General features: G+C 62.2%; 1 protein-coding gene across 1 annotated transcript; it reads left to right on the forward strand.

Annotated features, from left to right (window-relative positions):
• The first annotated feature begins 10,298 nt into the window (after positions 1–10,298).
• On the forward strand, positions 10,299–14,223 carry PHGDH (phosphoglycerate dehydrogenase). The gene is made up of 13 exons (XM_082053619.1): positions 10,299–10,381; positions 10,641–10,864; positions 11,125–11,276; positions 11,457–11,522; positions 11,603–11,657; positions 11,746–11,844; positions 11,948–12,080; positions 12,164–12,312; positions 12,525–12,677; positions 12,788–12,920; positions 13,212–13,339; positions 13,503–13,731; positions 14,003–14,223. Exons 2-13 carry the CDS (start codon positions 10,727–10,729, stop codon positions 14,155–14,157), a joined length of 1,590 nt encoding a protein of 529 aa, XP_081909745.1. The 5' UTR covers positions 10,299–10,381; positions 10,641–10,726; the 3' UTR covers positions 14,158–14,223.
• Positions 14,224–14,724: the final 501 nt, after the last annotated feature.

The raw sequence follows: 14,724 nt of genomic DNA on the forward strand, positions 1-14,724 counted from the left end.
GCATGCGCACTGGCCGCCCTGCCCGCCCCGGGCACACGTGGGGCTGGCGCAGAGCAGAGGCAGCGACAGGAGAGGTGACAGCGGCAGTTCAGGGCCAGTGCCGTGGGCTCAGCCCTGATCCCAGTGCCCCCCACTAGTGCCCATCTGCAGTGCCGGTGTTTAGCCCAATGCCAGGTCCCAGTCCCAATGCCAGCACCTGCAGGCAGTGCTGAAGGGACATGTCCCTGCAGCACAAGGCCACCAGCACCCACACACCCGTAGCTGCATGGTGCCCTGTGTCACCGAGTGGGCACATGCTGCATTCCTCCCCCCACACCGATGGTCCATGGCTGCTGGGGACAGTGCTGTGCCACCCAGAGGTAGCACAGCCAGTGCCATGCGTCTGCCAGGAACATGATGCTCTGATCCCTTGCAGCACCCAGATCTCACCTGGCACTGCGCCGGGGTGCCGGGGGTATTTTAAGGCCTGGGATTTAAATGGCAGACGGGCGCAGACGGCACTGATACCCACAGAACGACTGCACAGGCTGCTGGCCTCTTCCCAGATACAGCACACCCGGACTTCGTGCCCCCTCAGCCCCCCCAGCACGGCAGCACAGCTGTGCAAACACTCGACGCTGCTGGGCTGGATGTGGCAGAGCCCTGGCCACAGCCCCAGAAGGGAACAGGGGTGACAACTGCCAGCCAAGCCCTGGGAGGTGCTGGGCTGGTGTCCCCCCACACTTGCCCACCCACCTGCCCCTCCATCGCTGGGGGCTCCTCCAGGCGCTGCTGTAGGTCATGCTTCTCAGCTGACAGCATCTCCACAAGCTGGTTGCTGGCAGCCAACTCGTGGGTCAGCTCTTCGATCCTGAGAGGGAGGGAAGAGCAGGGGATGCTCAGGCACTGGGATGGCACCGGAATGGCACTGGGGGCAGCTAGTGGGTACGATCTCTAGGCCAAATCAGAGCAGCCTCAGGACTGTTCCTCCCTTCCAACAGCCCTGCTCTCTCCCCTTGGGATGACCCCCCCAACCCGCCAGATGCCCACAGCCCCCTGGCCCTGCATAGCACCATCTACTTGGTAGTCCCAAAGGACCAGCACCAGGCACAGGCTGGCAGCATAGAGGGGATGGCACCCACCTCTGGGCCATAGCACTGCAGTTGTCATTGCTCCTGTCCTCCTCCTTCATCCTTGCAGCTTCCTTCAGCTTCCCTGTCAGCTCCTGGCACCGCTCTGCCTCAGCTCTGGCCAGCGCCGTGGCCTGCTCGGCCTCACTCCGTGCCAGCCTGGCCTCCTGTGTGGCAGTGGGGTGAGCCCCCAGGCATAAGCCCCTGGAACCCCCTGACCCCCACTGCTCCTGGGCTCACCTCCTGCAGGAGCTGGATTTTGTTCTCCAGGAGCTCATAGACATGCTCTGACTCCCGCTGCCGCTCCTCATACTGCTGCCGGAGCGCTGCCTGGCTGCGGGTCGTCTGGTTCTCCACGGCCACCCTGCCAGGCACAGCACGGCACGGCATGGTATGGTACAGGATATCATGGCATGGTACAGCACAGTGTGGCACAGCATGGTATGGCATGGCTTCTCACATGACATGGTATGGCACTGCACCATATGGCACAGCTGTGGCATGGCGCATGACATGACAAAGCATGGCATGACACGGCATAGCACAGCATGGCATGGCTTGGCAGGGTGTAGTGTGGCAATGCATGGCACAGCATGACCTCCCTTTGCAAAAAGCTCCCACCCCAAACCAGCTGGGCTGGGTAAGCCATGCCCCCGCTGGATGCCCCCAGCCCCGATCCTCCATTCTGTGGGTACTGTTTCTACAGGACCCCCAGGCTGGGCATGCTGTCACCTCCCAGCATTGCTGCCCTGAGGACACGGCTCCGCTGGTAGCACCAAGTAATGCTCAGGCTCTGAACCACCAATGTAGTCCGGCACGTTCCCGAAAGCAGGGGCTCCCCAACCACCACGCCCCTGGCCTCCTGTCCAGCAGTGCCCACTGAGGGACACCTGTGCCATGGGCACGGCACTACCCTCCCCCACGAAACAGCTGCTGCTCTTTACTTTTGGCTGTAAGAGGAGCCCCGCAGGTGCCCAGCCCCGTTGCAAACCCCTCCGCTGCCTGCTGCAGGCAGGGTGCAGGCAGACACCCTCCGTCCCCCATGCTCACACCAGCAAAGCAGACGGTGTGTGGGTGCCATGTCTGCCCCAGGGTTTGGGGCTCGGCTGATCCCACTCACCATGTGTTGTCCAGGGCTTGTTGCTTCTCCTGCAGCTCCCGCTTCAGGCTCTCCACCTCCACCTTCAGCTCAATGTTCTGCGGGGTGGGAGGCAGGTGGATAGGACACCCCACGGTTTCATGAACTCCCCCCAGCATCGCTGCCCACGGGAATGCATCAGAGGTGTCGTGGGGGTCCACAACCCCACAGTATGGCTTCAGGTGCTCCTGGCACCGAGTGGCACAGGTGGTATTTTAGCCTGCTGGTGTACCCGCTCCATCTGTCTGCACCCAGACTGGCACTGACACTCACCCTGGCCACCCCACTGAGCTGGGAACGTCATCCCCGATTCACTCCCCACTCCAGTCAAAGGCAGCAAGAGGCAAACTCCCGGATAGTGGCTCCCCAGCCCCAGTGCCGTGCCCAGTGCGCTCCCCAGCATCCCCACCAGCTGCACCCTGCCAGTCCCATCTCCAACTGGCAAAGCAGGGGCATTGAGAAGGAAACCCCCATCAAGCACCCATCCCCTGCAGACGCTCACCCGCCGGTAGACGTCATCCCGACTGTCCTCGCCCTTCTGCTGGACACGCTCCTCCAGAAAGTAGATGCGCAGCTTGAGGCTGAAATTCTCCTTCTTGAGGTCGTTGAGGTGCTGGGAGAGCGTGCGGTACCCGTTAGCCATGGCTGGCGCTCCATGGAGGGGTCATCCCGGCACCCCTCACATGGCGCCGCCGAGGACACGGCACAGGGTCCCTGCCTGCTCGCAGCTCTTGCCTCCAGCCCCGCTGCGGCCTCGTTCCTTTTTTTTTTTTCCCAGCTCTCGGAGCTATTTGAGGAACGGCCAGAGCAGGGACGGCGGGGACAGGCGGGTGGTGAAACCTGAGCCCCGGCAGCCCCCGCGTGCCTCAGCCAGGAGGGCGGCGAGGGGGAGCGCAGTGCCGGGGGGGCCATGCCCCCTCTCCCCGTCCCACCCCCACCTGCCCCGTGTCTCCCTCCTGCCCTCCACACCCCACTCCAGCATGTATCCTGGAAGCACCCAGCGCTGCTGGAGGGGTCCTGGGGGTTCTTAGCACCCCATGGTCTCACCTGCTCAAAGTCACGCAGGGTCTGCGTCTGGGCAAGGGGACCCATCTCCGAGTCCCGGAGGAGACACGTCTGTACCAAGGGGTCCTGCTCCGGACCAGGCTGGGGCTGAGCACCTGGGGGGCCATGGGTCCCCCCCGGCTCAGCCGGCATGGCGTCCTCGTCACCCTCACCCCACAGCTCGTCTTGGGAAGCTGGGAGGGAGCAAGGGTGAGCAGCAGTCAGATGAGCAAAGCGGTTGCTCTGCACACCACCTGCCCCAGAGATGTCACACAGGGATGCCTGGGGGCCCATCGAGCCCCTGGCCATCCCCTGGGGCAATGCACTGTGCCGGAGTGCTGAGCACCACTGCATCACCCTCTGCAGACATGGAACTGGGGTGTGCAGAGTACAGGGCCTCTCAGGGTGTCTTACCCTCCATGCAGCTGGCTCTGGGGAAGCACGGCTGGCAAGTCACCGCTTCAGGGGTCCCTGCAGAGAGGAGCACATGCCTGTGTCATGCATGGTTATCAGGGGGCCAGCCCTCAGGGCCCCCCACGCACCCGTGTGCCAGAGGGGCCAGGGAGGGCAATGGAGGATTTTACCAAAGCCTCTGCACCGCGGCTGCAGGGGGGTCACAAGCAGCTGGCACTACACTGAAGGGAAGTGGCAGAGTGAGCTCCCAATATCAAATGGTCACACAAAATCCTGCCTGGAGTCCAGGGCGCACTCCAGACAAGGAAAACCCCTGTGAAACTGTGGGTGTGCATGGAGGGGTGGGTGCACCCCATCCATGCAATGCACAGCTCTCCATGCACACGTGGGGGTGCATGTGTGTGTTCCCACAGCCAGGTGGCATCTGCTTAAGTGCAAAAACAGGAGGCCCTGGGGGCCATGTAGATGGCAGTTCCCCCTTAGGAGCACTTTAGCCCCATTAGCAGTGCTGGCAGGGCCACCTGAGTCCCCAGAACAGCCCCCCACAGCCCCAGGGAGGGGGTCTGGGTGCTGGCAGTGAGCAGGGGCTGCCTAAGGCAGGGCTGGCCCCAGCTGCTTTCCAAGAGGCCCCGTGCCTCCCTGCTATATCACAGCTCACCAGCTTCCCACCGCAGCTGCAATCAGTTTTGTTTTCAGCAGAGAAGTGTGAGTCATTTCATTATTTAAAAGAAGAAAAAGCACAACCCACAAATAAATTTAAAAAAAATTAAAACAAAACAATCACCCCCTCCCCCTTTTTTTTTTTTTTTTTTTTTAAAAAGCAGACTATTTATTTTCTAATCCCTACATCACAGCTTTTTGGTGGGGTTCCACAAGCAGGGCAATGGCCACACACCTGCAGTGCCATGATGGGTACAGTGCCCTGCCCATGTGCATGATGCTGAGCCCCAGTGGCTGTGCAGGGCCAGCTGGTCCCTGCAGCTCAGGCCATGGTGGGGGCCCTGGGGCTGGGCACGCCACACTGGCACCTCACAGGCAAGGGACAGAGCACTGCCAGCCTGGGAGGGAGCAGGTGGACACAGCTACAGGGTGTCAGAGCCCCTGCGCCAGCAGCCTGCCACAAAGGGAAACTGAGGCATGATGGCTTTAAACACACGAGCATTGGCCCAGCATGGCCCTGTGCCTGGCATCATAACCAGTGTGATACCCAGAGGCACAGTGCCCAGGAGCACAGTACATGGAGGCACAGCATCCAGAGGTGCAGTACCCAGAGACATGACATCCACAGAAGCACTACACCCCAAAGTACAATAACCAAAGGCATGACGCCCAAGGAGACCCAGTACCCAAAGGCGCAATATGCAAAGAGGCATGGTCTCTGGAGGCACAACGCTCAGGAGGCACAGCGCCCAGGAAGCACAGTACCTAGAGGTGCAATATCCAGAGGAAAAACATCCAAGGAGACAATACGCAGATTCAAGATGCACAAGGATGGACAATACTCAAGGAATCACAGTACCCAGAGGCACGATATTCTAAAGCACAATATCCCAGGATACAAAATACTCAGAGAAGCACAATAGCCAGTGACATGACATCTAAGGAGGCATGACACCCAGATGCATAAAACCTGGAGACACAGTACCCAAGGAGGCACGACAACCAAATGCCTGATACCCAAGAAGGTGCGATACCCAGAGGCGCAATACCCATGAAGACATGATGCGACACTCAGGCACACAACACCTGAGGGGGTGCAATATGGAAAAAGGCACAACACCCAACGAGATGCAACTCCTGGAGGAGGGATACCCAGACAGGAGGGTGACTAACCCTTGCAGCTCCAATGCCATTGGGCGCTCCTCAGGGGCACCCCAAGGCAGGGCCAGCCCAGCATCGTGGCCGGCCATGGGCTCTGGGGTGATCAAGCAGAGCACCCACTTTCCTGCAGCCCAGCTGCTTGGCCAGCACCCCCCAACACCAGGACTGGGAGCCCTTTGCTGAGCCATGGGGACACTGGGCTGACAGGAGCCCCAGGCTCTGCCACGGCCATGACCAGCTGGGGCTGGACGAGGGCTCCCCCCTCTTCCCCATCCATGTGTTCAACACTGGGAATTTGTTTGCTGCGAAGGGGAGGCCATCACGGTGCTGCAGGAGGACAAGAGCCCTTTCATGCTGGCCGTACCACCCCAGTGCACAAAGCAGAGCCTTCGGCACAGTGCAGAACTGGAGCGGGGATATAGCCCCAGGGCCCCTCAGCCACCAGGCAGCACTTCCCACCCCATGTGCCTTTAAGCCCTGGCACGAGGGGTGCCACATGGCCCTGACTCAGAGCACCCACTGACTCACAGCATCTCCACAGCATTACACCAGGGCCACCACGGATGCTTGCTGGCACCGGCACTTTGGGTGCTGCCAGGGCAAGGAGAGAGCACAGGGGTGGCTGCCACAGCCACGGCACATGGGCTGCATAAGGGTGATCACTGCCCCACAGGAGAGCATCCCCAAACCGCCTGGCCCCGCTCAGCGCACCGAGCTGACAACTCACCTCCTCCTGCTGCTGGATCACCTCCCAGATGGACAGAGGGACATACAGAGGGATGGATGGCAGCCCCCAGCCCTGTGCCACTCACAGCCAACCCACAGCCACTCTGGGTGACAGTGACTGTCTCTGGGCTGGCAGAAGGGCCATGGCAGAGGCCGGGCAAGGCCAGGGCGAGCACAGCAGCTCAGGCCTGGGATGCCGAGTGTGGCACAACCTGACTCCACACTGACTCATCGGCACAAATGTTTCAGCAGGGGCTGAGTGCCACCACGGGGTGGTGGAGTGGGGGTCAGCTGTCAATGACTGTGGTGGCCACCTGTGTGCCTGGGTGTGTACACGGCACACGGTATGGCCACCCACCAACCACCCGCGAACACAGCACAGCAACAAGGTCTCCATTGAGTGCAGCTGGACGGGGGGAGCTGGGGGCCAGCATTAACCACACTCCTGGCAAAAGACAGCTCCCAACGCTGCACTGCAGTCGTGGCAGCCGGCACAGCTCCCGGGACAAACGGTTTGGCCAGTAGCTCAGGCTGGAACTGGTGATGAGCAAAACCAGGGGAAGAGCAGGGAGGATGAATACAGGGCTGGGCAGATGAAGCAAGCCAAGCTCCCCGTGCTGGCACCTCAAACCACAGCCCTTCCCCCAGAGGCAACCTTGGCCCAGCACCTCCCAGCAAACCCCACATGCCAGGAGCCACAAGCAGACCCCAGTGCTGGAGCTTGTGCCAGCCCAGCCCCGCAGGACCTACACCCCCTACCGCCTCGCTTGGCACAGCAGATGCTGCCCTGGCACTCCCGAGTCCTCACGGCACAGGACAGCAAACACCTATGCTGGACAAGGGGCCCCTGTTCCCTTCCCACACATCGGCAGCTCCCCCAAACCCCTTCCCTGGATCCTGGGCTTGCTCCACGCAGGGCCCAGTGAGCCACAGCCTGGAAGTGGGGTGTCTCACAACCCCGCTGGCAGCACCAGCCCGAGGCAGGGGACACCCACGGTCCAAGGGGGATGGGGTTTGGGACAGGCACTGTCCAGCCCCACGCAGCCTCCAGAGAGCACATCCGCATCCCGGCCGCATCCCCGCCACACCGATGCCGGTTCGTACCCGGGCCTCGAACAGCTGCGGCATCACCAGAGCCCAGCGTGGGCACCCGCAGCCCCCACGCGTGCCCGGGGCACACGGACATCCCGACCCGCATCACCCACGGACACATGCACCCGCGGATGACATACGCACGCACGGACACGCTCCTCACCTCTGCCGCGGGGCTCGCATCCTGCCCCGCCGGACACCGCCGCACCGCGCCGGCCAGCACCGCGTCGGGCGACGGCGGCACCGGGCGGCACCGGGCCGGGCACCGGCGGGTCTCCGCAGGCGCTGCCGGGCCGCCCCAGCGTGCGCCGGGGGGGCGGCTCTGCGGCACCGGCCGGCTCCGCCCGCCGCTGCATCCCCGCCTCCTCCTCCTCCTCCTCTTCCTTCTCCTCCTTCTCTCCATCCTCTATCCGTCCCTGCCGCACTCTATCCTTCCACCCTTCCTCCCTCTGACCCTGCATTCTTCCTTCTCCGTTCCCTCCCTTCATCCTCTTTCCTACCCCTCCCTCCAGCCCCTCTCGCCCCCTCTCTTCATCCCCCTCTTCATCTCCTCAGCCCCCCCACCTAGCAGACAGTCTGCCCCGGCTGACACAGTCACCCCCTGCTCAAACCTTCCATTCCTGCCAGCCCATCTGAGCTGAGCCCAAATTCTTCCCCACTCTTCAGTCTTCCAGAAACAAGCCCTGGTTCCTCTCTGAGTCCTCTCCCCACTTTCACAGTCACCCCAAAAGGCCCCAAATTAGCCAAGATCCCACATGGCACCCCCAACCATCCATTCTAACACCTCAGTTATCCCCAGTTCTCCTTGTTGTCCCCTACCACTCTAGTCTTCCTTAGAAGCTTCCAACCCAACTGGACATGCCCAATCTTCCTTGTCAGCCCCATGATCACCCGAGTACCCATCCAGCCACACAACACCCTCAGTTTTTCTCTAATCTTCCATGATTCCCAGTCCTCCACTGGGACACCACCATCACTCTCAATACTCCTTGACCCCACCATCACCCCAACTCTCTTCGAACACCCACCATCCCAACCTAACACCCCAATCTCCCGCACCCTTGCGTCTCCTTTGCCACTCCCCATCCCAACCCAAATAACCCCAGTCCCCTTTGACCCCCCTCATTCCTTTCCTTGTTTGATACCCCACTCCAAGTACTGTACCTGCCCTCCCCCCAAGTCCCATCTCCTCTGCAGGGACCCTTCTCATCTCTCCTGCATTGCCTGGACCCACTTTCCTCCACCTTGCACCCACAGCCCCTAGCCATCTGTCCCCTGAGGCCCCCCTGACCTGCTATCAAGCAGAGCCCATCCAGGATCCTGGTGCTAAAGGAGTCAGCAGGGGGATGCTATGTCCCCATAACCCCCAGAGTCCATCCTGGTGGTTCATTGACCACCACAGCCCATCTCCCCTGAGCATCCATCCCACTGGCCCTGCCTGCCATCTTTGGGGTCCCTAGCAGCCTGAGGAACCCTTCCTTGGGACACAGGCAGCAAACAGATACACGTCTCTCCAGCTGGCTCCCTTGGAGGGACAGGAGTGGAGGGACATGCCTGCTGGCACCACCACCCCACCAGCACCTGCCATGTCCCAGCAGGCCCCCAGCAAGAGCTGTGGCATGCTGGAGTGCCATGAGGCTGTGCCTCTGGTGCCTGTCCCCAGGAGAGGGCACCAGCCGGCCGGGAAATGCCAGCAAATACGATGCTATGACAGTGGTGGCTTGGCCACGTGGGGCCTCCACTCAAAGCAGGCCACAGGTGTGGGAGAGGGGCCACAGAGATGTAGGGAGGCATTGGGAAAACCCAGATGGTGATGGTATGGGGAGCAGGGCACCAAGATGCCTAGTGCCTTGAGCAAGGTCTTAATTGTTAACAGAAGCCAGGGCTGGTGACAGGGCTGTGCCAAGGTCCTGTGGGGGTGTGGGACCATGTCCCAGTCATGGTACATTCCACAGCGTGGGTGTCCCCAGCCTGCACCATGTGTGAGGCTTTGGAGAGGGACCCCTGTCCTGGTCCTCAAGTCACACAGCCCCACCGAGGGGCCATTTCAGGACCCTGTTGCAGACTTCACCAGCCGCTGCCCTTGACCGCATCTCTTGCCCTGTGTCGGCTGCCCTGGACTTTCCCCACTCTGGCGTCACGGTTGTTCCCTGGCTGTGGCTGCAGTGTACGTAGCACAGGGGTACAGGTAGTAGCAGGGTGTACGTAGCATCGGGGTGTATGCAGTGTGGGGTGTATGTAACCCTGGGCTCCCTCATCTCAGCAGTGCTGGTCTGTCACTTGGGCTCTGCTGGGTTTAACAGCCTCTGGAGACACCCCAGGTCTCACACAGGACAGTTTGGTCCAGCCCCGCTGCTTGGGGCACACAGAGCCTGAGGAAGATCTCTGTCCCATAAGGACCTGGCTTGCAAGTGCCGTGTCCCTGCTGGACACCCAAAGTGCATGGAAACTGGTGGGCAAGAAAGGGCCAGATCCTGGCTCACTCCCGGGCAGGACCCGGGGTCTGTCTGGTCCAGCTGCTCTGTGAGGTTTTGTCCCCATGAGCATGGGAACATCCCCCATCCCTCATGCCAGGCTGAGTCCAGCCCCATCAGGTCCCCACACCATCCCCTCTCAAGGGCCAGCACTTTCCCCCACGAGGTCACTGGACACAGCCACGTGGCTCTTGTCCCACGGAGGGTGTTTGCTGGGCAGCTCCCGTGCACCCCATGTCATTGGGAGCTGATGGCCAGGGCTGGCTCTGTGTTCCCAGCCCCTTATCAGGGGCATTGCTCAACAGCGGGTGTGATGCCGGGGGTGGGCAGGAGGCACAGCATGGCCTTGCCTCTGGGCTGTGGGGCCTGGGGAGCCCCCATTCCTAGGTGAGCTTGGGGGTTGTGGCCAGGCTGGAGGACCGGGTTTCCCCCCTCGCTTGCAGCACCCCCAGCTTTGTGGGGAGCCATCTGCACCACCACGGCTACCAGCACCATTCCCCTTCTGCCTCGCAGTGCTGTGATATGCGGGGCAGGGAAACTGAGGCACGGCCACGGTGCGCAGGGTGGGGACACGCCGCCCCCCGCTCCTCCAGGCTTCGTGGCTCTCCGGCCCAGGGGCAGCGGGGTTCTGCTGGAGCATCCCCTTACTCTGGGGCTGCAGAGGGGGCCGGCACAGCCCCGGCCCCACTCCCCTCCTCCTTCTTCCTCCCTCCGGGGGCGGGGGGGACCCGGGCGGGCTGGGGCGGGGAGGGGAAGAGGGTGGGATTATGGAGACAGGACCCAATGAGCCCGAAAAACGTGCCCCGGTCGCTGCCCTTTTAGTGCGGCTGGAAGGCGGCAGCAGCCTCCCGGGGGCTTGCGGAGAGCGCCAGTATCCCGTCCCGTCCGGTCCCGTCCCGTCCCCCGCCATGGCGCTGGGGAAGCTGCAGAAGGTGCTGATCAGCGACAGCCTGGACCCCTGCTGCAGGGAGATCCTGCAGGCCGGCGGCCTCCGGGTGCTGGAGAAGCCCGGCATGAGCAAGGAGGAGCTGCTGCGGGAAATCCGGGTGAGACCACGGGTGGACGGGTGGGTGCGAGGGTGGGCGCAACCGGGGGCCAGCTGTCCCGGGTGGCAGCGGACCCCCCTCGGGCAGCGGCACCGGTCCCCGCCCCCCGTCTGATGCAAGAGCCTGGCCGGTTCACACGGCAGATGCCAGCCCCCAGCAGCGGCTGTCCTCATCCTGCCAGCCCCCAGGACCATCCCGGGCCACCAGCCTGACACTCGGCCCTGGTCCCGGTCACACTCACCGTGTCTGACCCCCTCCAGGACTGCGATGGGCTCATTGTCCGCTCGGCCACCAAAGTCACGGCCGATGTGCTGGAGGCGGCGGATAGGCTGCAGGTGGTAGGCAGAGCGGGCACCGGTGTGGACAACGTTGACGTGGACGCGGCCACCAGGAAGGGTGTCCTGGTCATGAAGTAAGAGCAGGAGCATGGGGACATCCCTGTGCTCCTGGGCAGACAGGGGAACCTTCTGCAAGGTGCCCTCCCCACCCACAGCACCCCTGGGCACCACCCTGGGGGTCTCCATCCTCATGAGGTGCAGACCCCCCATCAGCTTGGGGGTGACACATCAGTGACACCACTCTCCATCTTCAGCACACCCACTGGGAACAGCCTTAGTGCCGCCGAGCTCACCTGCGGGATGATTCTGTGCTTAGCCAGGTGAGCATGGAGCATGACAGGGTGACAGACATGCACCCTGCAGCCCCCTGCCCCTTGCTGACCGCAGCCTCCCCTTTCAGGCAGATCCCGCAGGCGGCTGCCTCCATGAAGGAGGGCAAGTGGGACCGTAAGAAGGTAGGAGGTGGGCACAGCACCCTGGGCATGACAGGGCAATGGGTGCCCATGCAGGGTGCACTTCCTCACTCTCCACTTTGCACCCTAGTACATGGGCATGGAGCTGAATGGGAAGACACTGGGTGTGCTGGGGCTGGGGCGCATCGGCAGGGAGGTGGCCACCCGCATGCAGGCTTTTGGCATGAAGGTAAGGAGCTGGGGCAGGGAGGAGCGATGGGGAACATGGACCGCCCTGGCCTTGCTGCGAGCACCATGCCAGGCTGCAGGAGCGAGCACCCACTCTTCCTCAGACCATAGGATATGACCCCATCATCAGCCCCGAAGCCTCAGCCGCCTTCGGCGTGGAGCAGCTGCCACTGGAGCAGATCTGGCCCCGCTGCGACTTCATCACAGTGCACACACCACTGCTGCCCTCCACCACGGGTAGGGGACGGGCATCAGCACAGGGGAGTTTTGGGGGAGCTGGGACAGCTCCCCCATGCTCACAGTACTCCGTCCCTCTGCAGGGCTCCTGAATGACAGCACCTTTGCCAAGTGCCGTCGCGGTGTGCAGGTGGTGAACTGCGCCCGCGGTGGCATTGTGGATGAGGGTGCGCTGCTGCGGGCGCTGCGGTCAGGACAGTGTGGTGGGGCTGCCCTTGATGTCTTTACCCAGGTGAGCGGGGCCGTAGGGACCTCCTGAGCTTGGCTTTGGCTCAGCATCACCTTAACTCTGTCCATGCTGGTCCAGGGCAGCCTGGCAAACCCCACAACACTGGGCAAAGCCCTCCCCAGCACTCCTCCTTGCAAGGAAAAAGGGTGTAAATGCCCCCCTGGGTTCTGAGGTGGGTGTTGGGGACTGATATCAGAAAGGGACTGTGTTGGCAGGAGCCCCCAAAGGACCGTGACCTGGTGAACCACCCCAACGTCATCTGCTGCCCACACCTGGGAGCCAGCACGCATGAGGCACAGAGCCGCTGCGGCAAGGAGATCGCCACGCAGATCGTGGACATGGCCACGGGGAAGGGGCTGGCTGGCATAGTGAGTCCCCTCACTGGGCATCTGACCTCCGTGCCTCAATTTCCCCATCTGTAAACCACTGTATGTTCTTGCTGGCAGGGTCCCATTGCTCACCTCGCTCTTCCTCACAGGTCAATGGGCAGGCACTCAGCAAGGCTTTTGCGCCGCAGACCAAGCCCTGGATTGCCCTGGCCAGAGCCCTGGGCATGGTGCTGTGCACAGTGGGCAAGGAAGTGCAGGGCAGTGTGCAGGTCTGCACTCTAGGTGAGCCGGGCAGGCTGCACCCTGTGTTTGGGTGCAGGTACCCTAATGGGTGGGCAGCACAGCAGGGTATGTGGGGACACACTGGGCTGGACGGATGGAATGGAAGAGTGACTAGTGAAGGGATGGGTGGGAGGGTGAGGATTGGGGGGTGTGAGTGGGTGGATGGATGGGTGCACGAATGGGAGTAGGGATGGATGGGTGGAAGGACCAGCCCCAGGCTGGCTACTCCAGCATGGGTTTGACCTCTCTGCTGCTGGCCCATCCACCCCCTGACTCCTGCCTGCCCCCCAGGGACACCCCTGCGGGAGTCTGGGAGCTACCTGACACCCGCCGTGGCTGCGGGCATGCTGGCTGGAGGGTCACAGAAGGAGGTGACCCTGGTGAACGCCCTGCTGCTGGCCCAGGAGACTGGGCTAAAGGTATGTGGATACCCAGGGCTCCACCTGTCAGCCTGGCACACCTGGCGTTGCCTTGTGGGACTGCTAATGCACCTCTCGTGCTAGGTGGCCCCTGAGGACATCACTTCCCTGCTCTCTGCCACGTGCAGGACGTGGGTGTTGAACAGCCACATCTCTCTGACAGGTCACGACTACACACAGCGACGTGGACCCCAAGCCCGATAGCACTGCTGGCTTGTTGCAGGTGTCCCTGCAGGGCACCCCACACCAGGCAACGGGGACCGTGCAGGGCAGCACCCCAGTGCTGCAGGAGCTCAGTGGGGCCACCTTCAAGCAGCCAGCCCCACTGTGTGGCCCTGTCCTCATCTACAGAGCTAATGCCTCTGAGCCCAGCGTGCTGCCCGTGCTCACCGGTGAGTTCCCTGCATCACCCCTGAGCAGGGGGGACAGTCAGAGGGGAACCCACATCTGCCCTGGAGCTGAGCCCAAGCTGCAGCAGAGTGGGGGCAGGTGTTGCAGGGAGAGACAGGGATGAGGGGCGTAAGGAATTGGAGCAGAGGACTTAGAGTGGGGAAAAGAAATGTCATTGTGGACCTTTTGAGTGGCGTTGGGATGGGCAGAGCCCTGCTACCTGCTGGGTGCTAGGGCAGTGGGGCACCCCCCAACCCCTCTCCTCCTCTTCAGGACTGCTGAGGAAGATGGGGATCCAGCTCCAGTCCTACCACAGCTCTGGCATGGTGGCGGGGGAGCAGTGGAACATTGTGGGGCTCTCGGCCCCCATGTCTGACCTTGGTGGGCTGAAGCCACACATCACGGAGGTCTTCCAGCTCTGCCTGTAGCCCCTGACCGTTGACAAGGACTCTCTCCACAGCCACAGCACCTAGACCACCCCAATAGTGGGAGTATCACACCTGGCCACCCCAGGTGCACTGGGCTTGGGGTGGCCTTGTGCTCAATAAAGGGTCTAGGAAGAGAGAGAGTGTGTGATGCCTTTTCTGTGCAGTCTCTTGTCCCTGACACCAAAGCTCCTGCAAACTCTGCCCCTCTTGCTGCCCCTGCCCCCTCCCCTTGGCCCCGCTGCTGTTTGCTCAAGGGTGCAAAGGTCTCCACGGCTGCTGTGGCCCTGCCGAGGTCCCATCTGGCCACTGTTCTCTGCCAGGGCACGGCCCAGAGGGCAGGCAGTGCTCCAAGGTGGGCTGCGCCCTCCCGTGAGCCCCCGCGTTACCTTTCTCCTCCTCCCCCGCTGGGTTTTCCCATGGGAATGTTTCCATTTGCAGGCGCCATGGAGAAAATGGCATCTTACCACTCCCAAACTGGAGATGGGGGAGCTGGGGTTTACTTGGCTCCCCCAAAATGTTGGGTTACATTCCAGCCCTGGGGAAATGTAGGGTACTCAGGCATGCATC

This window comes from Streptopelia decaocto, assembly GCF_964273445.1.
Source record: "Streptopelia decaocto genome assembly, chromosome: 5".
In the NCBI taxonomy this organism is placed as follows: Eukaryota; Metazoa; Chordata; class Aves; order Columbiformes; family Columbidae; genus Streptopelia; species Streptopelia decaocto.